Source organism: Scheffersomyces spartinae (genome assembly GCF_019049425.1).
Source record: "Scheffersomyces spartinae strain ARV_011 chromosome Unknown scaffold_8, whole genome shotgun sequence".
Classification (NCBI taxonomy): domain Eukaryota; kingdom Fungi; phylum Ascomycota; class Pichiomycetes; order Serinales; family Debaryomycetaceae; genus Lizanozyma; species Lizanozyma spartinae.
The window spans coordinates 95,399-122,917 of record NW_025065055.1 but is presented as its reverse complement, the minus strand read 5'-3'; the positions used below and the strand labels follow the sequence as shown (position 1 = coordinate 122,917).

The following is a 27,519-nucleotide window of genomic DNA, read 5'->3' as shown; positions in this document are numbered from 1 at the left end:
TGCTACTTACTAGCTGCTCTTCTTCTTACTGAAGTTGGTACCATCAACCTTCTTTTGGGTTGACTGGTCATATTGTGACTGGCCATAGAATTATATTCATCCTCTGTAACCACCTTTAATGAATCCAAGCCTGCTTCTTTGAGCTTAACCTGGGCATTAACAGCATCTTCACGTGAACCAAATTTGAACAAATACGCCTTCGATTGTTGACCATATTCTGTAAATAGCTCTATTGGCCCTACCAGATTCCATATTAATGTATAAGCCTCTTGTTTAGAACATTCAAACGGCATTATAATCACGGAACGACTGTGTTCCGTAGTGCTATGTTCGGTACTATGCTCTGTCGTAGTATGTTCCATCCTAATACCATCATCTAATGTCACTGCTAATCTTCTCCCATCCAATTCAACCCCGTTCATACTCAAGGCTTTATTGGCTGAACTTCCATTACTGTAGATGATTTTAGCAAACCCTTTGTTCCTTTCAGTTTCTCTTTCTTCCGCTTCCATAGTGGGCATTATTATCTTTTCGATATTGCCAAACTCCAGAAACACATTCGTAACACTTTCTTTAGTGGTGACAAAGTTCAATCGATTTATGAACACCTGTCGATCACGAAGTGGCTCTTTGGATTGGTTAAAGGCCTTGGAAGCACGATGAACTGCCAATGTATATTTCTTCTTCCCGTCTTTGGAATACAACACCTTTTTATTCAAACTGTTAATGGCTGAGGATGCATCCTTGGGATCTTCAAACACATAGAAAGAATATTTCTTCATATAAGGATGGACGGCTTTGATTACCTTGCCGAATTCATTGAACATGCTATCCAATTCTGACTTTGGTAAATCATCTGGATAATGAGAACACCATAAGGTTGGTTGTTCATATGCTTCAATCAGTAGAGTATTTCCGTTGTACTGAGTACCGTTCAATGCCATTATACTTTGAAAGGCAGGTTCACCGTGTACTTTAAATATGGCTACGGATCGTTTATCGTCGAGGTATTCCAAATCAAAGATCTCAACGTTGATGAGGGAACTAAGGCTGTCGGATGTAGATGGTATATTAGAGACTTGAACCCAAAATGGAGTAGAAGCTGAAGAACCTGTAACAGCAGTAGTATCTTCATCTAATCGTGGCCGCTTTCTAGATTCCATCATAACATGATCCTCTTCTTGGTTAATATCAACATACTGCTGCACAATATCAATACCGTAATCATCTTCAACAGAAGCATTTAATAAACTCCAAAACTGACCTTTAGTTGGCCCAACTATAAGCTTGGTGATGAAACTCACAAGTGTGTCATCGTCATAGTTTGGTCTCTTTGAAAGAAACGACAAGATCTTCATCCCATAATAATAGATGCTATTGTTACGAGATACTTCAAATGCTAAAAAAACCATAGCTGCAAACTTCCATCGTTCATATGAGTAGTTGGACCTTACTTCAACCAAGTAGTCCATTACGGCTCGTCTCACATACACCAAATCAAGTATCAGATGACCATCCTTTACGGTCAATAAATATGCTCCCAAGGTCACTGGATCATTGGGGAAACATCTATGGAATTGAAGAAACATATACTCTTCTTTAGGATCACCAAAATACTCTTCCTTCATGAGATCTAAATAGAATACCCAGAGCTTAAACCAATTACTATCACCAGGTTCAAAGTACTCCGAGGTTCTCCAGAACAAAACCTCCACAGCTTCAGGTTGATACTTCTTCACGCTAGCTATGTACGTTTTCCATGTTTCTATATCTTTAGGATCTTCTTTTAGCTGTGCTTCTAATGTTTCGTAGTACCTCATCTGGTGCTTGGTCTTCTTATATAGTTTGTTCCCGTCTATCATTAGTGTCGCGTACTCTTCTTGGGGGTACTGTTGTGAAACAAACGACGAATAAAAGCTGAAGGTATCGTCTAGATGGACATGAGGAGTACTCAATTGAGTCGTAAACAAGTTACGCCAATCATCAACAGATCTCGACTTATCTTCAAAGCGTTGTTGCACTTTATTGAACGTTTGATGGCTTTCAAGCCAATGGAACCGTCCATATCGGTAAAATCTTGACTTTTCAGGATGTTGGCAAGCCTCTATATCCTCTTCTATGTTGCCATCCTCATCAACGAGCCATATGGCAGGAGTAGATTGTCTAATACATTCAGTGATCTTATCTACATAACAAGACAGAGCATCATCAAGCCACGAGTCAGCCAATTCTGCATCTTTATAGCATTCGGCCAATTCGTGTTTACTAAGTACTTGCAGTCGTATTTGCCCCATTCTGGCTTCTATGAGGGCATGAGGATTTCTTGATGCTCTTAGTAGCGTTAGCCACGGTGTATACAGTAATGTGGGGGAAACAGCCATATACAAAGCCGTGTCCTTATTTTGGTCCACATTAACAGTGTCAGCCATTGGGTATAGGTTGTTATTGGTACGACCAGGTTCCATTGGTATACGTTCGAGCTCTTTTTGTGGGGCTGGCTCTTTATTCTTCGTTGTATTGATTCGGAAGGTCATCGCGAAATAAAAGTGTAGCGATGAGATAAGCACTGAATTAGTTTGAGGTTAGCAATATAAAAGGTCAGCTATGGACGCAAAGGTTTACTTACAGTCGTATGGGTGGCAAGAAGGAGAAGCTCTTCAGAATGGCGGGTTGAAGAAGCCTATTCTTGTCCAGCATAAGAAAGACACCAAAGGGTTAGGGCACCAGACTAAAGATGCATCTGTTTGGTGGGAACAGCTTTTCGATGGGACACTTAAGAATATGGAGGTTACTAAGGATAATGGGGGAGGAATCAGTTTACTGACGAACTTTGAATCTGTCGATACGCATATGAGGAAGCTGCTATCACCGTTATATCGTATGTTTGTTCAGGGAGAAGGGTTAGCAGGAAGTGTTGGGAAGACCAGTGTTAATGAGAAACAAAGGTTTGATGCCAAGGGAGCGATGAAGGTTGTTGATGAGCTTTTTCAGGTGAAGAAGAAGGATACCACGAAGAAAGAAAAAAGGACTAAAGAGAAGACGAAAGAAAAGGAAAAGAAAGAGAAGAAAGAGAAGAAAGAGAAGAAAGAGAAGAAAGAGAAGAAAGAGAAGAAAGAGAAGAAGCTGAAACAAGTGTCTTCGAAATCCAAACATGAATTAAACAGAAACGACAAACCTCATAAACACTCAGATTCTAAGAAGAGGAAACGATCCGAAGAGTCTAAACTGTCAAAGAAACAGAAAGCTACTTGAACAATATTTATAGAATGATAGAATGAATAGACTATTAATACAGCATGACTTAAACTTACCAGATTGTATACTACTGCAACTGACTTTACAAGTGACAGTACTACTGACGGTACAGCTGACTGTATTACTGACTTTACAAGTGACAGTACTACTGACTTTACAAGTGACAGCACTACTGACTGTACTACTAACTGTACTACTGTACGTTTACTATATGCTGCTGCTGAATATATACCTATACCACGGACTGCTATACTGGACCGTGCTGTGCTACAGGACCGTACTGCACTGTTTTCACAATAGTGTTGTCATATGTGCGACTTAAAGAACACCATTCTTCATACCACACCAATGGTCAAGGACAATAACATTGTGGTCGGATGGAAGGAACCATATAAAAGGAAATGGTTGGTCATTGCTATACTAATTGCTTTAGCCCTGCTTAAATATGGTGCTTTATATTGGGTTGTGTTTTGGATAGGTGTATCAACACTTCCGTTAGCCATCTATGGGATCGCTTCTAATCGACGCCACTTACGTCCTATAAGCATTGACAGACCTCAACGACGGTTTCAATTCTTGGAATCAGATCATTGGATCAAGGCAAAAGCCAAGTTGATGGTCAACACCAATAAATTGGATGATCCTATAACTTCAGATTCGTTCCTTATATCCGAGTTATTGAATGATTTCATTGATCTTATTATTAACGAGTTTATAAACTCTTGGTTTGTGAAGATATCACCTTCCAATAACCTGTTTCAAAATGCCTTAAAGCTAGAGCTTCAAAATGTGACACGTACGATTCACAACCGGTTACTGACTATAAATTACCCTCAGTTATTGGTAACCAAGATTCTACCCTTGCTTCAGGATCATTTCGAAGCCTTTAATAAAGCAAGAGATGCCATAGTTCACATTGCTAGTCAAAATAAGATTCCTACAGATTCATTGGAATACGATATAGAGATTGCCAAAGCTTTTAAAAGAGGTGGTATACATTACGGGGTGACCATTGGAAAAGGACATGGTACAGAACCCAAATCCAATGAAATACACTATTTAAGAAATAAGGTAGCTTCAATACTCCCATATTTATTATCGGAGCCGGAATCGGAGAATGATATTGTGCTGGCATTGGTACGGGAGATTATGGCTTGTACCATACTTGTAAATGTGTTTGGAATGTTAAGTGAAGGTGACTTTTATAACTTGCTTATTGTTAAGTTCATTGGTGATAATTTGAAACGTCAAGATCAAGTCAAACAGTTAAGAGCAGCTTTAGAGGAACATACATTGAAGCTGACATTTGTATCTCCATCAACCCATGAGATTAGATTAAAGATAGCTCTCTTAGATAACTCTTCTCATGTATCTGCGTTCAAGCAGATCATAAGTGAGGTTACAAAGTTGACTTCCTTACAAGAGTTGAAAGATATTCGGGGATATATTACTGTGGAGTTTTTCAGTTCAGTATCATCATCACATAATGAGAAGCTATTACGGAGAATGAAGAAAGTAAGAAATGTTTTGGATGAACGAATAAGAGCCTTAAATAAGAATAAGACAATAGACAATAGCATTGACGAATTAACCATATATGATATATTTGATAATTCAGTTGTCTATAAACAATTTGTGGCATTTATGAATTATAATGGTAGGATCAAATATCTTAATTTGTACAACGATATTGAGAAGCTTAAAGCACCTCTTGAAGAATTGTCTATGGTTGAAGAAGACGACTATGACGAAGAAGATGAGGTAGACGAAGAATTTGAAGAGACTGAAAGGTTATCTCTTTCTCTTGGATTCTCTTCTATGGATGATATAAGAAGAATAAGGCGTGTGTACTTCAACGATGATGATCATATTATTGATGAAAGCTTGAAACAAGCCATAGATCAACTAATTCTTAAAGATGGGACTAATGACTTTAAACTATATATGAGGGTAAGAAAGTCCTTATTCCGACTACAGAATGATATCTTAAAGTCACTTGTTGAAGACGATTTACCTGCCTTTAAGCAATCAGAATTCTTTCAAAAAGTGGTTGACCTTAAAGTTTTTCATTTCCAGGAACCTTCAATTGAAAACACAGCAGACGTTGATACTCTTGATACCATAAAGAACTATACATATAAAGAAGATAACAATAAGGATCAAGCTGATGGAGAAATAAGTCAAACGGTAATTAAAGCCGTTGAAGATGCGTTCACCCAAATCATGAATAGTGATACCATGCAATCAACAACAGCAGTCTTGAAAGACTCTAAAAGAGAACTACTAGGTTCAACAATACCATCTAGTTTATTTGGAGATGATACACATGTTATTGGTGGAAGTTCACGTAATTCTAATAGGAATTCCCGGTTATTTGATGATGAACTAAGTGAGAATGAAAATGAGTCTGGTACTGATACTGAATCTATTAGTTTAGATTCTTCAGAGCCTTCATTGCTGAGTGGAGGTGGAGGAGGAGGAGGAGGTGAACAACTGCAGTTATTCCTTGCTGGGCCTGGGAATTTGAGTTTATCTGAGGAGATTGTTAAACTTAATGAAGATTTGCATAAATTGACTGAACAATTGTCGATTTTGGCTCCATTAATTCGAAAGGCAGAGCTTACTAATAATGTTAATGAATTAAGGATTTTGATGAAATCTAAGACCAGTTTGGAAAGAGAAATCAATGCCAAAGAATTACAACGACAACAATATATTGTACAAGAAAATGATAATTCCTTATATGGCAAGTCCAAAGTTAGCATTCAAAGCTATATCATTGCCAACGAACATGATAAGGACTATGTTTTATACATTGTTGAGGTTCAAAAGTATTCTGCCGAGAACCCCAACGTTACCACCGCTGGTTGGATAGTTGCAAGACGATACAGTCAGTTTTATAAGTTGAATGAGTATTTGAAATTCAATTATCCCAAGGTTGGAGGTTTAAAGTTCCCCAAGAAGGCAGTTCTGGTTCTCAAGTTTCAGCAACGACAAATAGTTGAGCTTCGGAAACAATTATTGGAAGAGTATCTTCAAGATTTGATTAGGATACCTGAGATTTGTTCTGATAAGGCGTTTCGAGCCTTTCTTTCCTCGGAGAACTTTGATTTGAAGAGTAGTCTGCTGTTTGGGAAGAGCATACAATCCTTGTCCAATAAGGTGTATTCTGGTCTTTCTACACGATTAAATCCTGAACCTTATAGAAACCCGAATACTGCTGTAAGTACTAGCGCTAGTACTAGTTCTGTTAGTGCTACTGTTGCTACTGCTACTGAATTGACTGAGAACATGAAGGAGATGCAAAGAGAATTAAGACAATATGATGATAGTAGCAGCAGTAGCAGTAATAACGAAGATTCTAAGACTACAACAGTATTCGTTCGACTGATATGTGATTTTCTTATATCGATCTTCCGCTTAAAGAGTTCCAAGACATGGCTCAGAGGTAGAGCCTTGGTTGTTATCTTACAACAATTGTTTGGTACGACTATTGAAAAGAAAGTGTATCAATTTGTTGATCTACAAGTGCGAAGTGAATCCAAATTGATAGACCTTCTAGTGATGACTAAGAACATGTTGTTCCCCAATGGACACTTTAAAGATCCTCCAGTGGTTAGAAGTTACTATGAAATGTCGACCACCAAACAAGAAGCTCGAGTTATCTTTGGAGAATTCATGAAGGAAGCCTGTGGTCGGATTTTTGGTGTGGTAAATACCAACTACGCTGCTACACATTTATTTGATATGGTTCAAGTTGATTTCCTTAACGAGCATTTGATGTTTGAAGTGTTTGATTTGTTAGTTGCCGAAGTGTTCCCCGAAACTGGTACAATTACAACACAAACACCACCACGGACAAGCCACAGTTAGAGACGTGCTTCGGTTAAGTTCCATTCGGTTTTGAGTTCACAGCCTCCACAAACCAATCAGTGATTCGTTTGATAGGCGCACTATCAGGTAAGTTCATGTTAATAGGGGAATGGGAATCTACGCAGGAATGAATGAAACTTGGATTGGTGACGAGGGCGAAGTTCAAGCCTTATATAATTGATCAAGGAGATTAGAACAGATAACTTTATTTCTTCTTTCAGAACTCAATTGATTTGAGATTATTATGTCCCAAGACTCAAAGAAGGCCCCAGTGGTGCCTGATGGTTGGCTAGCCAAATTTGATGACAAGTATAGTACGTGGTATTATGTTGATTTAGCTACAAAGAAATCACAATGGGAGGCTCCAAAAGGAACAAGGTTTGATACTGATGGCAGTGATGTTGCTCCCCCGCCATATAACCCCAATTCGAAGTCCAATGACAAGAACAATAGTGGAGAGTCCAGAAGTGGTAGTTATGGAGGAGGGCACCAAGGTGGTGGTTACGGAGGTGGACACCAAGGTGGTTATGGAGGTGGACCTCAAGGTGGCTACGGTGGAGGTCCTCAAGGTGGATATGGTGGAGGCTACGGTGGCCCTCAAGGTGGCTACGGTGGTGGCTACGGTGGACCTCAAGGTGGTTACGGGGGATACCCTCCACAAGGTGGTTACTATGGTGGTTATCCTCCTCAAGGTGGATACGGTGGCTACCCTCCTCAACCTCAATATGCTCAACAACAGGGCCGTAAGAGTGGTATGGGAGGCATGGGAGGTATGGCAATGGGTGCAGGTGCTGGTTTACTTGGTGGAGCATTACTTGCAAATTCCTTTGATCATATGCAAGAGGATGCTTATCAAGATGGGTTCCAAGATGGAGCTGATTTTGATGGCGGAGGAGGAGATTTCTAATAAGTATTATAATGTGTATGTTAAAAGTATTAGAGAACATTTCTACGGATCAAAATTGGCTAGGTGTGGACTTTACTATTATTACGTAAGAAAAAACTTCATTACGTAAGCAATAGACGTAAAGTTTTGGCCGAAAATTTTAACCAACCAAAGTAATGGAAATTCAATATCAAGTAATCATCACTTGGTGTATATACAACACTTACAATAAATAAAAGATCAACTATGAGATTTACAAGGGTCTTAAGACAAGCCGAAGAAGTATTGGTGAAGGCTGCTTCCGGGTACCCCACGGGTATTACTGGATTATACCAACATCCTAATCCCAGACCAGCATTGATTGCCTTGTATAACCATACATTAAAGGTATTGGATACCAAGTACCCCAAGGAGTCCATTTATAGACAAGCCACCGAGACTTTGACTAAGAACAGATTGAAGATTGTTGAAGAAGATGAAATCACTGAAAGCATTGAACAAAAGATTGGAGGAGGTTTAATTGAAGAAGTTATAGTTCAAGCCCATGAAGAATTGAATTTAGCTAAGGAATTGGCTGAATTGAAGGTTTGGGAAGATTTGGAAGAAAAGCCTTTAGATGACCAATGGGTATACTTTGGAAAGAAGATCTAATTGGGTATTTATAGTATAGCATAGAAGAAGTCATAGTTTTGCAAGATGATAGTGTTGATATAGTACTTAACCGAATCATATCCCAGTAAACGATTACCTAATCACGTGACATAGACTACCATGTAGTAAACTTGGTACTATGATTACAACAGATCAGTAGTAGAGTTATGACTGTGTTGTATAACAGTTTAGAGTAGTATGCAGAGTGCCTAACATCAGTATGTACTGGCTTATTAGCGGTTACTACTTTAGAGGCCGTGTAAATTATACGATACACTAATACATGGACTACATACATTGACTCCATACACTGGATACATACTCTGTACGTACACTGTACGTACACCGTACATGCACCGCTTACAGTGAAACTGTAACTTTACGGCTATAATGTGACACGTCATATCAATACACCATTACACCTCAATTGCACATCAATGTATATAATAGTGTAGCATCTCACATTACTTTGTGGTTTCATTCCTCTATGGACTCGCACTAAAATGAAAAGAACACCGACACAAACAGACCAAGAACCTTGTACGACTCCAGCAGTACATCACCATATATCAAAGTACAGTACATCACAGTACATCACAGTACAGTTCATAACATGGATACGGTACGTACGTTTGATGCGTTCCCCAAGATCAACTCACAACATAGTGTTCGATCAACTAGAGGTGGTCTTTCAACCATCTTAACCACCTTTATGGGACTCTTGATCTTTTGGGTAGAAGTTGGTGGATACATTGGAGGATACATTGATCATCAATTCACATTGGATAACAGTATAAAACAAGATATTGCTATCAACATTGATATGATGATTGCCATGCCCTGTGAGTTTCTTCATACCAATGTATTGGACATAACTGATGATAGGTTTTTAGCTGGAGAGTTACTTAATTTTGAAGGTACCAATTTCTTTGTACCTTCAACATTCAACATAGATTCTGAGAAGGAAGTGGTCAACGTTGAATTGAACCAAGTATTTGCTGAAAATATGAGAGCTGAATATCAAGTTCAAGGTTCAAGACTGAATGAAGGGGCGCCTGCTTGTCATATATTTGGGTCTATACCTGTCAACCATGTTAATGGAGATTTCCATATCACTGCTAAAGGTTATGGTTATCAAGATAGAAATCATGTTGATTTACAATCACTTAACTTCTCCCATGTGATAGCTGAGTTTTCATATGGGGAATTCTTCCCATTCATGAATAACCCATTGGACTTTACAGGTAGAATAACAAATGATCATTTACAATCTTACAAGTATTATACCAAAATAGTCCCTACCCATTATGAGAAACTTGGGTTAGAAGTGGATACTCATCAATATGCTCTCACTGAACAACATGTGACTTATAAAGCCAGAGAGGGGATACCAGGGATTTTTTTCAAATATGATTTTGAACCAATCAAACTTATAATAAAGGAGCAAAGAATGTCCTTTATTCAATTTGTGGCCCGTATAGGTACAATATTGGCAGGTATAATGATAGTGGCAGGATATTTCTATCGTTTGTATGATAGGTTGTTGACCATCCTTTTTGGTAAGAGATATGCCAGTAAAGATGATGAAAAGAAACAAGGAGGCATTTTGGATTCAAAACAATATTGATAGACTTTATATGTGTCATAGATTACCTAATATGGTAAGTAAAAACCATCACCTTGGTTAATTATTAGTAGTAGAAATCTATCTTTCATAGTTCTATATTGTAAGATCATATACCTCTCAAATATGATTCAGTATGGTAATCACTGTATTTGTTTATCAGATCTGAGGACTCCTGTATGTCCTTAATAATAACCGTTAGGGTTATATAATAATACCCGTTATGAGAACTGTATCCACACCATTTGAGTCATTCCAGGCTTCGCGTGCACTTTCCTAATTTGGTGTGTACCATAGACCTGGCTTACAATACCATTCAAACTAAGTAACCACATAAAAAAATATATATGTAGATATATACATATATACCAGTGATTCTTCTTACAGACATATACAGTATCAATGAGTGACAATGCACCTGCTAAGAAGAAGGTAACTCGTTCACGGAATGGATGTCACAACTGCAAACGAGTGAAGATCAAATGCGATGAACTTAAGCCTATTTGTTCCAATTGTATCAAGGTCAAGGCTCACTGTGACTATTCATTAAAACTTACCTGGGGAGGTCGACCATTTAAGAAGAAACGAGATTCCGCCGAGTTGAATCAAGGCACAAAAAAGAGGAAGCAACAACAGCATGTTTATCCCATGAATAATAATAATAATAATACCAATAAAAATAATGCTAGCACCCCATGTCATCTGAATGGTCTACAGTTTGTAGTACAGTCATTCAATGGAACTCAACAGGGACCCTATGCATCACCTACAAAGACGATTATCAAACAGGAACCAATAGAATGGCAGTTTGAGTCTCCATCAACAATGACTCGCATAGAAAGTGAACCCATGTCAAGCACCGTATCTACTACGACCAATACTAATGAAATACCAACCAATAATGAACTACCAGCCAATAATGACATTAATGGTGATATTCCCAGTACCCCTAACAACTTCTTTAGTCCGTCTGGAACTGATCTACTATCGAACAATCTTCATGTTAACTTCCAAGATATCTCTCATGGTATGGAAAGCCTCTCTCAAGCATTAGAGAAGGTCACAGGTGGTGGGTCACTGTTCAACTTGGCCAACTCGGAGATATTCCAGAGCTTCATATCGAGATCATTAGATGATCCCAACGTATCCACACCTGCACAACCATCACCCATAGACCCAGCAACAGGTTCACGATCTATGGGAACAGGGTTCTCACCAAGAATAGTGGAATTGGACATGGATAACTATTCAGCAGATTTAGCAAAGATCGAAGAGTGTATGCCTGAAGAGAAGGGAACATTGGATATAGCTTCGCCTCAGAAGGCTCCTATAAGATTATTCTCCAGGATGCCCAATTCAGCTGGCGATAGTCATTGTTACGAAGATGATGATGATATCATTGTGAATCACAATAATAACAATAATTCGACTCATCATAATTATATCAGTGATGATATGGAAGTTATGATGGCTGATGACTCTTATCAAATAGCTGATAATGCCTTGAACCTGATCCCTCCATCGTTAACTCCGTTGCCGGAACTTCTTCTACAGGTGCCGTATTATCGTCATCTACTTCACTTTTTCATTAACGTGGGGTCAGCACATCTTGTGCCTGTTCCAGCATATCTTTACCATGAGAATCCTTTCAAAGTCTTATTGCCCCAAATGGCTATGGAATATCCAGCGGTTTTGACAACGTTGTTGGCATTTTCCGCAAAAGTAAAGTCAAGTATCATTGGCAAACAGGATGCTCCTCAAACCATCGTTGACCAATTGTTGAAACGGTCTTGTACCGAATTAATTAAGCTTTTGAAAAACAAAGACAGTTCCACTTCTGATGCCACTTTGGCTACAGTAATGTTACTTGCCTGCTATGAGCTGTTTGCTTCCATAGATTTAGAAAAGCATAGGACCCATGCTGTGGGCGCAAGACAGATTATCAATGCCAGAGCATCACTGTTAAGCATTCAGAGAAGCTCTACCATAACAGCAGACACTCCTTCATCAACTCTGTCATCTTCAACTACAGATCAAACATTTACTGTTAGTGAGGGGAACGTAAACTTCTTCTTGATCCGATGGTTTGCTTATTTGGATGTCATAGGAGCATTGAGTGCCACTAAATCCCAAAAGTTATACTTGACGAATTTGGATGAACAAGGGAATTATGAGCTTGCCAATTTTATTTGTTCCATCAATGCCTCTGAAGATCCAAGTGAACCTAAAAGAGACATTGACCACATTATGGGCTTTGATGTACGGTTCTTGCCATATTTCAGCGAGATTACTCACTTAATAAGAAAGAGATGTTATTTTGTGGAAGAGGAAGGTAATGATCCCTCCATACTTCCTATTGACTTGATAGCAAGAGCTCTAGAACTAAGAGATAATATGGTGGAGTTATATGAGATGGGTGAAGAAAGAAGACAGGTGATTGTGGATGAAATGATCGACAAAACAGCTCGTAGAAGGGCTCAAAGGAGAAAACTGTTTGTAGAAAATGGGTCTCCCAGATCAACTAAGCTTACAAGTTTAATTGAACAAAATAAAATCTTGAGAGCAACCAACAAGTTGTTTTTAGATATGGGATTAATTAATCTTTATCGAAGAGTCTTGAGAATTCCTCGGACTTCTTCAATTATTCAAAATCTTGCAGTTGGAATAGCTAAAAATATGGAGGAAAATATTGTTTCCCAATCTCCAGCGGAAATTTGTACTGTTTTCTGCTCTTTCAGTGCAGCTTGCGAAATACTTGATCCCTTTTACCAACAGTTCTTCTTTGATAGATTCTCCAAGCTAAGTGACATGGGTCATGCAAACGCTAAAAAGGGGCTTGTTATTATGCAAAGATGTTGGCGTACGGGTGAGACGTGGTTCGATGCCGCAGAAGAATTAGACATTGATGTTACATTATTGTGACTAAAAACTCACCCCGAACACAGCGAAAAACGTGTATCAACTTTTACTGCATATAATTATCACCAACTTTGCGATGCTCTTGTAGCATAAAACTTTATAGGAATCAAATTGGGATCACAAATACTGAAATTGTTACGCTTTTCTTCTTCTTCTTCTTCATTAGCTTATAGATCTCAGTCGGGACATCCGTCTTATTCCCGACATGACGAGCGAAGGCGAACGCTTATCAAGTAGTGACATTGTCCTGTTAATAGACCGCTCCAAAAGAGAACCGTCTAACTATGACCTTCAAACAGTAGTACTTCGTCAATGTCTACAATACTTGTTACAACATAAAGATAATGAGCATTGGTTTTCGGACATTAATCTTCGACCTGCCGCGACCCAGTCTCTTATACTATTCTCGTTCCCCAACAATGACCATCTCAACAAGTTGACGCCGTATTTTGAGCGTAGCTTGAAGACGTGTTTTGACTGTCTATATCAATTCAATGAAGGGGTCATTCAACTTAGACAGACGTTTGCGGTTGATCGGAAGATCCCCGTGGCACAGGTAAACCAATTTCTTAAGAGATTGGCTGAGTGGCAACTCGAAGGGATCTCCAAGACAATTGATGAAGCCGTCAAACAAAATCAAGTTAATAAAGAGAACCCACAACTTATGAATGCCTTAAAAGCGTGTTTGATGTCTCCAATGTTGATGGAACTTCCTGGTATCCAACTGAAATTTAAGGAGTTAATATTCAGCTACACCACAACCCCGTTGATTGACCTGACAATTTGTTTATACCCGTCGTTGATAGATTTCCTTTTTGGTGATGATCTGGATTTACGAGAGTGGGCATTGAAGTTGATTTCGAGACTTAGAAGTGGGGGCAGCAATGGTGAGGTCTCCTACCTTGGAGAAGCCACCTTATCGGTCATCACACAGTACTTCTATAAGATACAAGATGCTAAATACTATACCGAGGATAAGGGAGTCTTGTTCTGGAATAACTTGCTAGAAGTGATAGATTTGATTGGCCGGGATACATTCCTAACTAAATTGAACGTTCCAAAAGACATTGAAGTCATGAGTGAGCTTATGGATGTCCGTTTATTCCCGGCACTTACCGTGTTTCATCGTCATGTTGCTTCTTTCCCCCGAGCTCCATTATACTCCATTTTGCTTGTATTTCTGAAATATCTTCTGATATTGGGCAATGAGTTCTGGAAGAATATCACGCCTTATTCGTACCTTCATTTCACTGACCCAATTCTTACGAATCAGGAATTCTTAAACTGTGTTCGTCAACAGAAAATAAACGGGAAACCTTTAAGTGTTCAGCAGTGTTCAGATTGCTTGGAGTGGATGGACATCCTCCCCACTACTTTAAACGAATCTCAAAGGTTCAAATGTCTCGTCACCTTGATAAGATTCTTATTGAAGGAAGCTCTGACCATGAAAAGCGAGTCTCCTCTTATTTCCCTTTTATATGGGAAGATCATAGCATTACTGAAGGGTTCACTCGAAATAAGTAAGCTGATAGACATCAGAGACCCTAAATTAGGCATTGAATTGATCAAACGTACCGAACTTAGGATGATCTTGGATACTCTGGCTAAATGGCTTGTCAGTGTTGCTCTTGGTAATTCTGATTCAGAATTCGCATTAGAATTTGGAGCTTTGATAAAACTGGCATTGGCTTTTGATATCAGGTTTTTGGCTCACAATACCGCTTTACTTCAGGACAACGATAATAAGAAACCAAACTCATATGATACTTTCCCTATTCTTTGGCAAGAATTGTGTAACATACCAATTCTGGGCATGAGTAAGGGTGGTAAAACTTTGGTCAAAGACATTGTTGAGTCGTTTCAACTGGCCGCCAGTATAATTATGTTTAATAATAGGAAGGATTTGGAAGTGACAAAGGGCACAGATAGATACTACCATAATGCAGCAGTGGAGAAAATTTTTGACTATATCTCTAAGTTTTTGGAGAAGTTAAGTTTGTTGGATCCAGAGGTTATAAATGATATCTGCCTGGATAAATCACTGTCAGGTATTTTTGGGTGTATTTTCTCTCCCAAAATTAGACAGGAAGCTTTGGCTGTATTGTATGGAGCGATTGAAGACGGTGGTACAGTGGAATCGCTTTCTAACGTACTCCGAAATAATATGAACCAGACCTTGGTTTCAATTAATTATAATTTGACGACCATTACCGCAATTGCAGCTTTTGAACAGTGTCCCAAGAATGTCCGGTTTATGATGGACGTTGTGCAGGTGTTACTTTCTCCTCAGGAAGGGGTGATTATTCAATTACCCAATGTGCAAATTCATCTGAGCATTATTGAAGACTTTTGGTCAGACGCTTGGCAGTTTTTGTCGATGATTTACCGTCAAACGTTGGTATGGGCCAGTCGTTATAAGTTGGACGAATTGGTCGAATTTACTAGAGACACCTTAGATTTAAGTCATTCTTTACTAGATTCCTTTAGAAACATTGTTGATACTTTAGATTTGTCTCAGAAGAAAGATGTCATTGAACGGATGTTTTTAGTGTTTATGAATGCCTTTTTTCATGCAATTACCTGGCTTCGATTAGGGGACCCTTCCTTATTGAATTCATGTGTTCTGTTGGTATTTAAAGGTTTTGATCTTGCAGAGGATCTGGGAATCTCTATCAGCTCCAAGTTTGTTGAAGCATTTGCTAGATATGGAACCAAAGCAAAGAAATATAATAACAAACTTACAGAGCAACAATGTGGTGATATCTTAGATAGAGCCAGGAAGATTGACGCTAAACTTGTTCAATCTATTATTGATGAAGTCCAAGCTCTGAGAGCTCCAGCTGCAGCTGCTAATAGTGGCTCTTCTCGAGAGACTACACCCAAAGCGACGTATCAGTACGAAACTCATCAACGACTTCCCAAGCAGCAAACTTTAAGTCGATTTGGTGTCTACACCAAAGATCCACCCACCGCTCCTGAACCTAAGAAGATGCCCACGTCTAATTTAGATTCCATTAGAAAGGATCTTCTCAGTTCGAGAGGGGTAGTCCCACCACTCCCTAAGAAACCATCTTTTGATCCAGCACCTCCTCGCCCATCAGGATTTAACCACAAGCAAGTGGTTGTTGGACGTTCATATGCTGCGACTCAAAAGAGGAAGCGAGTTGACAGTGATAGTTCTGAAGGTGAAGAGGAAGTTGACTTTTCTGATCTCTTTGTTGATAAGAAGAAGAAGTCCAAGGTGATTGAGCTTGACATCAACGGAAAGCCAATTATGAAGATCAACTCTTTATCCAAGGCAGACAGGAAACAGAAGGAAGAAGAGAACATGAGAATGAGATTGAATGTGAACTTAAAACCTCTTTACAGTTCTATTTTGAAATGGAACTACAACGTTACAGATGACTTCCCTACTAAGGATACCAACATTTACAATATGACAAAGGATACTTATGACGATGCTCGAGACTATATCAAAACCACAGAGCCATTATTGTTTCTTGAATGTTGGCAGGGGATTCAACGGTCCAAGCAGATGGAAGAAGAAAAGCCTTTCCAAATTACTGTGGGAAGCAGAGCCAGTGTTGACGGTTTCTTTGATGTTTATGCCTCTATTCGTAAGTCAGATTTGGCGGTGTTGAAGATTAGTGATGCTGATTTGTTAGTCCTTGGACATGGGAATGGGCAAGAGTTTTCCAATGTTAATGACTCCATAAAATATTTAAAGAGCCCAACGACAAACACTTGTTTGGCCAAGGTGAGAGAAGTGAAGTCTGCCAACATGGAGTTTGCGGACATTACGTTACGAGTTTTCCCCCAAGGTGTAATGATGGGAGCCTTGACTCCGAAATCGGTGATAATGGCCATGAAGGTGATGCAAATGGTTACTGTGGAAAGAGAATACACTTCTTTGAGAGGCTTGCAATACTATGATTTATACCACGACGTTATTAAGGCTACACCTATTTCTCCTATCAATGTTGACAGCACAGCCATGACGGAAGTTGCGAAGGCTTACAATCTTAACGATTCTCAAGCGAGAGCGGTACTTGGATCGTACGATAGTGTTGGGTTCTCTTTAATTCAAGGGCCTCCAGGTACTGGGAAAACCAAGACCATTCTTAGTATTGCGGGGTATTCGTTATCTAAGATGCACAGTAAGAATGCCATTCGAGCTCCTCAAGCAGATGCTGCTGACACCAAGACGACAACAAAGCAAATCACTCCCAAAATACTTGTGTGTGCACCTAGTAACGCTGCCGTTGACGAATTATTGGTTCGTTTGCGGCTGGGGGTGATGAACGACCGAGGAGAAGTTGTAATTCCCAAGGTAGTTAGATTGGGGAGAAGTGATGTTGTTAATGCAGCCGTTAGAGACTTGACTTTAGAAGAGTTGGTTGATGCTCAATTACAAACGAAACAAAATGATTTTGTTCCTGATCCTACAATTAGAGTTGAACATACCAAATGTGTTACAGAACGGAACGCCATAAGAGCTCAATTGGATCATGCCAAAACCAGTGACGAGAGACTGGACCTTGAAAACAAGTTACGGGATATCAACAAAAAGAGAAACAATTTAGCCAAACTACTTGATGAACAAAGAGAAAAATCTTCAATTGCATATCGTACTCGAGAAATCGATAAACGGAACATTCAAGCACTGATCTTGACGACTGCCGATATAATTTGTTCCACACTTTCAGGTTCTGCACATGATTTCTTAGCTAGTTTGTCTATGAAGTTTGAACAAGTGATCATTGATGAAGCGTGTCAATGTGTGGAGCTTTCAGCCCTTATCCCCTTGAGATATGGGTGCAAGAAATGTATTATGGTTGGTGACCCGAACCAATTACCACCCACAGTCTTATCTCAAGCTGCAGCGTCTTTCAACTATGAACAGAGTTTGTTTGTCCGAATGCAGAAGAAAAACCCTGAATCGGTTTATCTCTTGGACACTCAATATCGTATGCATCCTGAAATATCCAAATTCCCCAGTAAAGAATTCTACCATGGCAAGTTACATGATGGACCTAATTTAGCGGTCTTAAACACCATGCCATGGCATTCGGTAACTCCGTTTTCACCTTATAGATTCTTTGATATCACCAGTAGACATCAACAGAATGATAAGACGAAATCCTTCTCCAATTCTATGGAAGCAAGAGTTGCACTTGAGATGGTTGAGAAATTAGAGACGGACTTCCCTGATGAACATATTACCCGGAGATTGGGTATTATTTCCCCCTATAAGGAGCAGATTAGAGCTCTTAAACGGGTTTTCACTACAAGATACGGTCCAACAATTGTGAATGAAATTGATTTCAATACTGTTGATGGGTTCCAAGGTCAAGAAAAGGATATCATTATTATTTCCTGTGTTCGAGCCAGTGAGACTGGATCTGTGGGGTTCTTGAGTGATATACGTCGTATGAATGTTGCACTTACTCGTGCAAAGACATCGCTTTGGATTCTTGGTAATAAATCGTCTTTGATGAGAGACAAAGTGTGGAACCATTTGATTAAGGATGCCGAAGAACGTGACTTTTTGAGTGAAGCATATAGTGGATTCTTGAAGAGACCATTTGTGCAGAAGCCCCCCAAGAGAAGCCCAAGCCCAACAACAAATGAAGAAACTTCGATGGAGACAACAGGTGAAGAATTACCAAAAGCATCTGATACTAATAATATAATTAATAATAGTATCAATACTAGTATGCATTCAAAGGTATTCAATGAAAATGTGAACCCATCTCAGTTTCCGTCAAGTTCTGGAGCTGTGGTTGAAAGCCATCAACAACTTCCAAAGAAACCTATTATGATATCACAGCAACCACAACCAATTGAAGCAGATTTTGCTCCAAATATTCGAAACTTTAATTATAATGATGGTGATACAAATAAGCAACAAGATTCTAGAAGCTGGAGGCAGGATTCAATGCCCCAAAACAGGCACCATAACAATAATCATGATAATAATAATAATAATAATAATACATGGGTAAGACGAGGTCAATACAAGAAAGGTTGGAATACTCATCATCCGTCCTCAAAACCATACGATAACAATATATCAAACTCGGTCAAACTGGATTTATTCCGTAGTAATCCCAAATATAATACCTCGAATTCATCCAACTCCAAATACCCTTCAAAGAGAAAGGACTATTTCATTGCCAAAGCCAAAGAGCAGCTGATGAAATCGCAAGGTTATCATCAGAACGGACAACCACCACCACCACCACCACCTCCTCCTCCTCCTCCTCCTCCTACTGGGTCATCTTCAGAAGTGGTTCCTCAAAAACAAGGGGTTCTTCCTCCTCGAGGTCAACCTCAGGGATACGAAAACTCTCGTACTAAGAGCAACAACAAGACTCCGTCGATCTTCATCAAAAGAAGAAGACCAAACAAGTTCAATAAATAAGACGAAATGACTTTCATTTCATTCATTCTTTCTTTATTTGTTTGCTTGTTCCTACAAGAAATGTTTCTGAAGGAACAAGATCACGATCATTTGTATTCATTACAAGGTTGTTGACCAGAGGAATCCCAAAATAAGTCAAATCATTTGATATTGTAGTGGATTCTTCATGAGCCCGAAGGTTAGTGTATTGGTGTTGACTTTTATGGTCATTAAGGAGCCACTCTTCCGAGATACCCACACGAGCCAACGAGGCCAAGCTATTGGAAAGATCAACATTGGCTACTAGATTAATAGCAGCAATGAGTGCTCTAATTTCGTTAACTATGGCAAGCTTCAAAGTGGGGTCAAACTCTTTAAAGTTATTGCGTTCCAAAGTACTTTGGATTTGGTTGATGGAGGTTTCGATGATTGAAACAGTTGTATTCTTTACTCCATCAGCTTGCATGTTTGTGGAAGCTTCCAAGTAACTCAAGAGCTTCCGTTCTTGCAGTGCTAGAACTAGTTGCAAGTCTGACCAAGCCTTTTCACATTGGTGATAGTTTGCAGCTATTTTCGAGGCTTGAAGATCCAAATCTTGTAGAGCTTGTTCCTTGTGCTTTAGAAGTAGGAGGATTGGTTCTAGATTCAATTTGGTCGAGATGGTATTCTGTTCGTCGTCAACTTGCAATTCATTAGTCTTTGGTATGTGAGGAACAGATGAAGAAAGTTGATGGTCAGTGGATTGGTATTGTTGATGTTTATCATTAGGCAAGTAGGTTTGGAATATGGCAAGCACGCGGTTTCTTATCTTCTTTGAGCTGTTTGAGCCCTTGGCGAACCCCTTTTCATATGGTGATAATGGTGTGGAAGGTGGTGGAGGTAAAGAAGTTGGCTTTGACTTTGAGTTGGAGTTGGCATTTGATGCTGACCCTTTGATTGTATCGTTACTTTGAGCCAATTCTTGGGCTTTTTTGCTGGAAGCTTTGTATTTATTCATAAAGGTGACATCAACGGTTGCGTAGTCGATGATGTTATGGATCTGACCCTCGGAGACCCCCAGTTCATTGAGGAAAGAAAATAAAGCTTCGTATCCCATTTGATCAAGATCTCGAAACATCGTCACATGTTTTGATGTCTTACTCTCCAAAACAGAACTTGTGGAGTTGATTTCTGCATTGAGAACCAACTTCTTGTTGCGGAGACTTGAGAGTTTACTTTCTAATTCAGCAATTTCGTTATCAACAGTTATGGAATCGTCAAGCAAAGAGGCCAATTTGTTGCCGTATTTGCTTGAAGTGCTCTTGATGTCCGAAATCTTGGCCAAGAGTTTGGCTCTCCTTTGGTCCCATTGGTTGAACGAAGCGTATGTGGCAGTGACATAGTTTCGTTCCCGTTGATAGAGCTCATGGAGGGAGCAGTAGGCTTCCGATAGTTTTGTTAGACACGTTTGAATCCTCAGTCTTGTTTGGTCCAAGTTGTCGTTGCCCTCATTGATGTAGACGTCTTGTAGCCTTGTAGTGTCGATCAATTCCTGTTGCAACGATTGGCATTTGCTGAGCATGAACTGGACCATGTTTTCACCTGAATGGGTTATGTTTGGAGGCTTGGGGAAGTCAAGAATGACAGAGGGATCAGCCATTGAAGCATCGTTGCTCACAGTGGATGTGAGTAGATCATCGATCAGATTGAGCCGGCTATCCTCACTGTACTCGTGGCTGTACTCGTGGCTGTCCTCATCACTGTCAGTTAGACCTCCGGGTATCACATGGGAATCACTGGACTCACTGATGGGTTCACTGGTAATGAAATCGTGAGGGATCAAGTCTTCTTCATCAGACGTTGTGGACGCTGACTCCTTACGACCTTCATCTAGAACCGTAGAGTCTAGATTCACTGATTCGAACCCGTTCATGGTGAAGAAGAGTGTAGAGTAAGATAAGTGTGAGGCTATAGGGTTAGGTGTAGTATATACAGTACAGTCAGCACTGAACTGGTTCCACAGTACGGGGCGGTCTATAGGACTACGGCACACTATTATACGGTGCTCTACAGTTTGCTTTAACGTTCTGTGATAAACTGTGCTGTAATATACTGTGCTGTGATATGCTGTTCCTTGATATACTGTTTCTTAATACGTGCTGAAATATACTCCGTACTGAAATATACGCTATAACATTCGCCGTAACTCTGTAGCTGCTCTTGACTAACCAGGATGTATGAGCAGTCTAGAACAAGTTAAGTGTCAACGAACTAACGACAGATTTCGAATCAATGACCTTTTCAAACTCTTCAAAACTTATCTTCCCATCGCCGTCCAAATCGGCTTCCATTATAGTCTTATCAACAATTTGCTGTAATTCTTCATCCTTCAAGTTCTTCCCCACCATCATCTTCATCACTATGAAAAGCTCTCCATTGCTGATATATCCGTCTCTGTCAACATCATATAACTTGAACGCAAACGTAAGCTTATCCGATTTGGATGACTTCCCACTGAATGCACTTAACCCGGTAATAAACTCCTGGAAATCAATGGTTCCGTTCCCATCATCATCAAATACATCCATAAGACGTGTAGCTAAGGGGTTGGACAGAATCCCAGGTATCGCAAGGAACTCATTCTTATCAATGGTCCCACTTCCATCTTTATCTAATTTCATAAACCGTTTCCTCATCCGGTTGATTTCCTCTTTATCGAAATTGGTCCCCTCCATTAGGGTATCCAATATCTTGGATGATGAAGCTCCCATAATATTTGATTTGTCTTTGTATAAAGAGAGGTAAGGTGTTCCTATAGTTAGTAACTTTTGGCATACGGTTTTGATAGGGCCAATGATGATTACGTAACAATTTGTGTATGCTTACGTAAGACTGGAATATGGGTTTATCAAAGAAACTACCATAAATTGGGTATTATAGTGTCTGCTGATCATTACCAAAATAATCTTAGTGTTTATTTTGGCTAAGTTTAACTATTAGAACTATATTTACCTCTATTATGGCACACATTCCTTATCTGTAGCGCACATGCTGTCCTTATCTGTAGCGCACATGCTGTTACTACAGTAAGCCCATGATTGTTACACATATGAGTGTGCAATTTCATATATCCACTACTATAATTGGTACGTACTTATATTATCCATATAACTAACAAGACACTCGTTCTGTTCATTTTCCACTAATGGCTTCTTACGATCACAGTATCACTGAGTTGGCTTTGTATTTGCTTAATACTTATAATTACGTAATCATGCGACTTGCGAAAACAAAATCAACAGATTCAAACCCAAACATCAATTAATACTAATAAATAACATGAACACCTTCATGTGCTCTGATTGAGCCACCATGAACTTCAACCTAGAAAGTGCACGTGATACTCCCTGTAAGAACATCTTGATCTACGGCTATTGCAAATACGAAAACAAAGGGTGTGTATTCAGTCATCATAAGGGACAACCCACAAAAGGACCCAACTCAAGCACAACGTCAACTTCTGGTTCAACTGCACCGTCATCTGCTACGGCAACTGCTACGGCAACCACTGGGACAACTTCTGCATCTGCTGCAACATTCAAACTAAACTCCGCTCCTGCTTCCCCTTCATCTCCAGCAGTCCGCTTATCGTCAACTATGGTTGTGGGTGGTAGTACTGAATCTAAACGGAAATACAACTTCAACACGCCATCTTTCCAACCTTCAACATCAAACGCCGCAAGTGTTTCAAGTTTGTCCAATAAATTTGCTACACTTTCTCCCAAGGTGGCAGATATACCGGTGTTTGTTCCCTCTGGCTCTGATGATAATAGTGGTGGGATAAAGAAGTTTAATGTCTCTACTCCTTCTTTCAAGCCACTGAGTCTAAACGTTAACGATGACAATGAGGGTTTACAGATGGGAATTCAACAAGAGCAACATCAGCAACAGCTGCTCCAGCACCAGCAGCAACAACAGCACCAGCAGCAGCAACAACAACAACAACTCCATCAACAACTACATCAACTGATGCAGCCGTCCCAATTAGCTCCAAATCAGCAACAAAGACAAACGTACCAGGTTTCAATGGGTCCAGTAACACCTCCAATCCATCCCCAGAAACCCTTGGGTACTGGTGCTGCTGCCTCAATTAACCCGTACTTGCCTAGTTCTCTGGGTACTTCCCTGGTACCTTCTACAGCAACTCAAGATATGTATTTTGCTCTGGGACCTTCACATCATAATGTTGGTTCGTATCCATTAGCATATCATTTATACGCTCCAGCACCTCCTCCAAGACTCACTATACAATTACCTCCACATGAAACCAATGCCAATCATTTGTTCATCCCCAATGAATTACGAGAGTCATTACATCGCAAGAATGAAGCAACTCTTCAAACATTAACCCACAGCAACTTACCCGGACATGTGGATGTCTACCATTCTTTAGTCCCCATTGACAAAACTTATAATCTACAGTCAAGTACTTGGGGTATAAGGACAAGCACTTATAAAGTGTTTTCTCAAGTAGATGGGAACCCATATGTGTTACGGAAAATCGACCATAATTTTGCTATTACCAGTGAAACTCCATTTAAGACTATTCATAAATGGAGTTCCTTAACAAACAGTAATGTTGTGAAGTTACATGATGCATTTACCACTATGGTGTTTGGTGATGAGGCATCATTGGTGTTTGTGTATGATTATTATCCAGAAGCAAAGACTTTGATGGAATTACATTCTAAAAAGGGAACATATTCCAACGAGCCTGTTACTGAGGAATTATTGTGGCTGTATATTGTTCAGATTGCCAATGCTTTACAAGGGATTCATGAGAAATTATTGGTTGCTAGATCATCTCTTGATCTTAGCAAGATCATTGTTACATCCAAGAATAGAATAAGGCTATCTGCATGTGGAGTTGATGATGTATTAAATTATGAACTAGATTCTCGTGGTATATTGAACCTGAATTTGGCAACCTATGTGTCTGGATTACGTGTTGAAGATATCAGATCGTTTGGATCATTGATTGTTCAATTGGCTGCCTTATTATTACAACCAAGTCAGAGACAAGGAGAGCCAACTCAAATTTACAATATTATCAAAGCTTCCTGTGGATTTAGTGAACAATTACTTGAAGTTATTTCCGTATTATTGAATCCTTCTTCTCACCAAGTGAACTCCATTGGTCAAATTATTGAACAATATCTTGCAGTTAAAATGATCAAATATTTCAATGATGTCCAAGATCAAAGAGATTTTATGGAATCCCAACTTAGTAGTGAATTAGAGAATGCCAGGCTATTCCGATTAATATGCAAGTTGAACTTTATTTTAGATCGACCTGAATTCGAAGGAGAAAACCCCATTATTTCCAATGGAAATCTTAATGGTGGTGGGAATGGACCTCTGAATCATAGCAGCTCAAGTTTACCTGGTGGTGGTGGTGGAGGGAATGGTGGTAATTCCAATGGTGGTGAAGGCAATCAAGAGTACGCTAAGAATGGAAGCAAATATGTTTTAAAACTCTTTAAAGATTACGTGTTCATGCAATACGACGATATGGGCAAGCCAGTTGTTGATCTCTCGCGAGTTCTTACAATTTTGAATAAATTAGATGCTGGGATTGATGAGAGATTTGTGTTGGTAAGTCGAGACCAAAAGAGTTGCATCATTGTTAGTTTCAAAGAGATCCGCGATCTTTTAGATTCCGTTTTCAGACAGCTTACACGGGGTTAGATCCCGTTTAAAGATGATTGGAAGATAATCATGGTGTTTACGTAGAAGTTTAAGATCAAACAACTTTATTATGGCTCAATGTATTTTGGCTAGGGTTTCCTAATTGGGAACAATTCAAGGCCGAATGAGCATATATTCTTTTTGAACCCTGGCGCTACCGTTAAATTCTGTCGCTTATCCCAAAAAGGGTAGTGGCGTCATATTCTACCTGCTTTCTGTTTTAGGTATACGAAAGCGTGAAGCGCTTACGATAAGAAACTGGCTGCAAGGTTCGGTATAGAAAGGTTTATGCGACAAGTCAAGGAGTGATGATTATCCCAATTAACTTGGACCTTCCAAGTTGGGTATCAGGAGTAGGGAATGCAATCCCATTAAATCGGGATTGCAAAAGTATATAAAGAGGTCAAATCTCTGTCATGTAATAAACTGTTGTTATTATCAGCACTAGTAATAATTAATATTACGACCAGTAATAATACGACTTGTAATAATTGACCAGTACCACTACCACTCCTACTATCATGACTGTTGCAGAAGAATCAGTCAACTACTTGTTCCAAGGTAAGGTTGCCCACAAGGTGCCTCACATCATTAATGGTAAGGGGCTGACAATCAGTGTTGCCGACCCCAAGACTGGCGAGACCAGTGTCTTGATTGATGCCATGACCGGTGCCGCTGTTGGAGCCCTTGGATGGGGCGATGAAGATGTGGCAAAGTTCTATGAAGAAGGACTTAAGCAGTCTGCTTATTCGTTCCCTCTTACCATGTGTAATGAGAATGCTCAAGCATTGGCCAAGTTCTATATTGATAACAGTCCCAAGGACGCGTTTGCTGCTGCGTTATGGTGCGGTTCTGGTTCGGAAGCTAATGAAAACGGTATGAAGATCGCTTACCAATACCATAAGGAGAAGGGCAACACCAAGAAGACCAAGTTTTTATCCAGAGAAAACTCCTATCACGGCTATACAATTGGTGCTATGTCACTTTCTCATGGGTCTAGAACTACTCCATTCAAAAGTATTATTGTCGCTGACGAAAAGACCCCCAAATTGCCTGTTATGTACCCTTACAGATACCAAAAGGAAGATGAAACCTTGGAAGAGTACGGTGATAGATTACTTGAAGCTTATGAAAAGAAAATCTTGGAAGAAGACCCGGACACCATCATTGCCATTGTATTGGAAACTCTTCCTGGTTCTTCGCTTGGTACTGTTGTCCCTCCTCCAAACTACTACAAGGGCATCCGCAAGTTGTGCGACAAGTACGACATTTTGCTCTGGTTAGACGAAGTCATGTGCGGAACCGGAAGATGTAACCCTAACGGTAAGTTAAACTGTTGGGAAAACTTTTTAGATGACAACGAAGGTCCTGACATTCAAACGGTTGGTAAAACCTTGGGTTCAGGGTACGTGACCATTGCTGGAGTATTGGTGTCTCCAAAGGTTAAGAATACTTACATTGAAGGTTCAGGTACCATTATTGGAGCTCAAACATATGCAAGTCACTGGTTGAATTGTTATGTTGCTCGTAAAATTCAAGAAAAGATTCTTGCAACTGGCTTGACTAAGAATGTTTTTGAGAAGGGTAATTTAATAGGTAAGAAATTGACTAAACTGCTTGAATCAAGTCCTATTGTTGGAGAAGTTAGAGGTCTTGGAGGATTCTGGAGTGTTGAACTCGTTAAAAATAAAGTCACTAAGGAACCCTTTGATCCAAAAATGGATGTTGGTCATGCTTTAACCGATATTTGCTTTAAAAACGGGGTAACTGTTATGGGCTTGGGTGGATGTAATGGTGTTAATGGTGATCATATTTCTGTTGCTCCTAACTTCACTATTACTGACGACGATGTGAGTGAGATTGTTACCCGGATCACTAAATCTGTTGAAGAATATGTTGAAATCTTGACGGCCGAAGGTGCTATTTAATATAATAATAATTTTGTCGATAGTATATTAATAAGTTTGTGTTTTGATTAAGGGGTATTATTATTACCCTTCAAAGCTGTAGCGCGACATTTCTCATCATGGAATATATGTAGGATTTATGGAACATAGTTAATCCGAGCACCATAGAGTCTAGAAAAAGTTCAAAACTTTCAAGTTGTGAATTGCTAGCGATACCGAATTGCGTAACAAATGTAATTTACAACTGGGAGTATATTTAAAATTCATAGACAAT

At 39.5% G+C, this 27,519-nt stretch overlaps 11 protein-coding genes across 11 annotated transcripts; 8 read left to right on the top strand and 3 right to left on the bottom strand.

The window, feature by feature from the left end:
- Nucleotides 1–2: 2 nt before the first annotated feature.
- PRP24 (U6 snRNP complex subunit) lies at nt 3–2,429 on the bottom strand (the record flags this gene model as incomplete). Its single annotated transcript, XM_043195500.1, has 1 exon — nt 3–2,429. One exon carries the CDS (start codon nt 2,427–2,429, stop codon nt 3–5), a length of 2,427 nt encoding a protein of 808 aa, XP_043049673.1.
- A 175-nt stretch (nt 2,430–2,604) lies between these two features.
- On the top strand, nt 2,605–3,252 carry KQ657_004833 (uncharacterized protein; the record flags this gene model as incomplete). The annotated part of the gene is made up of 1 exon (XM_043195499.1): nt 2,605–3,252. One exon carries the CDS (start codon nt 2,605–2,607, stop codon nt 3,250–3,252), a length of 648 nt encoding a protein of 215 aa, XP_043049672.1.
- A 351-nt stretch (nt 3,253–3,603) lies between these two features.
- MDM1 (uncharacterized protein) lies at nt 3,604–7,128 on the top strand (the record flags this gene model as incomplete). The annotated part of the gene is made up of 1 exon (XM_043195498.1): nt 3,604–7,128. The coding sequence occupies one exon, from the start codon at nt 3,604–3,606 to the stop codon at nt 7,126–7,128; it is 3,525 nt and encodes a 1,174-aa protein (XP_043049671.1).
- Nucleotides 7,129–7,372: 244 nt separating this feature from the next.
- IFU5 (WW domain-containing protein IFU5) lies at nt 7,373–8,035 on the top strand (the record flags this gene model as incomplete). Its single annotated transcript, XM_043195497.1, has 1 exon — nt 7,373–8,035. The coding sequence occupies one exon, from the start codon at nt 7,373–7,375 to the stop codon at nt 8,033–8,035; it is 663 nt and encodes a 220-aa protein (XP_043049670.1).
- Nucleotides 8,036–8,260: 225 nt separating this feature from the next.
- On the top strand, nt 8,261–8,665 carry MCI4 (Mci4p; the record flags this gene model as incomplete). Its single annotated transcript, XM_043195496.1, has 1 exon — nt 8,261–8,665. One exon carries the CDS (start codon nt 8,261–8,263, stop codon nt 8,663–8,665), a length of 405 nt encoding a protein of 134 aa, XP_043049669.1.
- Nucleotides 8,666–9,278: 613 nt separating this feature from the next.
- Nucleotides 9,279–10,292, top strand: KQ657_004829 (uncharacterized protein; the record flags this gene model as incomplete). Its single annotated transcript, XM_043195495.1, has 1 exon — nt 9,279–10,292. One exon carries the CDS (start codon nt 9,279–9,281, stop codon nt 10,290–10,292), a length of 1,014 nt encoding a protein of 337 aa, XP_043049668.1.
- Nucleotides 10,293–10,691: 399 nt separating this feature from the next.
- ZCF32 (Zcf32p) lies at nt 10,692–13,211 on the top strand (the record flags this gene model as incomplete). The annotated part of the gene is made up of 1 exon (XM_043195494.1): nt 10,692–13,211. The coding sequence occupies one exon, from the start codon at nt 10,692–10,694 to the stop codon at nt 13,209–13,211; it is 2,520 nt and encodes an 839-aa protein (XP_043049667.1).
- Nucleotides 13,212–19,654: 6,443 nt separating this feature from the next.
- KQ657_004827 (uncharacterized protein) lies at nt 19,655–21,523 on the bottom strand (the record flags this gene model as incomplete). The annotated part of the gene is made up of 1 exon (XM_043195493.1): nt 19,655–21,523. The coding sequence occupies one exon, from the start codon at nt 21,521–21,523 to the stop codon at nt 19,655–19,657; it is 1,869 nt and encodes a 622-aa protein (XP_043049666.1).
- Nucleotides 21,524–21,836: 313 nt separating this feature from the next.
- CNB1 (calcineurin regulatory subunit B) lies at nt 21,837–22,361 on the bottom strand (the record flags this gene model as incomplete). The annotated part of the gene is made up of 1 exon (XM_043195492.1): nt 21,837–22,361. The coding sequence occupies one exon, from the start codon at nt 22,359–22,361 to the stop codon at nt 21,837–21,839; it is 525 nt and encodes a 174-aa protein (XP_043049665.1).
- A 601-nt stretch (nt 22,362–22,962) lies between these two features.
- On the top strand, nt 22,963–25,338 carry PAN3 (Pan3p; the record flags this gene model as incomplete). Its single annotated transcript, XM_043195491.1, has 1 exon — nt 22,963–25,338. One exon carries the CDS (start codon nt 22,963–22,965, stop codon nt 25,336–25,338), a length of 2,376 nt encoding a protein of 791 aa, XP_043049664.1.
- A 30-nt stretch (nt 25,339–25,368) lies between these two features.
- On the top strand, nt 25,369–27,266 carry BIO32 (Bio32p; the record flags this gene model as incomplete). Its single annotated transcript, XM_043195490.1, has 2 exons — nt 25,369–25,373; nt 25,838–27,266. The coding sequence occupies 2 exons, from the start codon at nt 25,369–25,371 to the stop codon at nt 27,264–27,266; spliced, it is 1,434 nt and encodes a 477-aa protein (XP_043049663.1).
- Between the last annotated feature and the right edge of the window lie 253 nt (nt 27,267–27,519).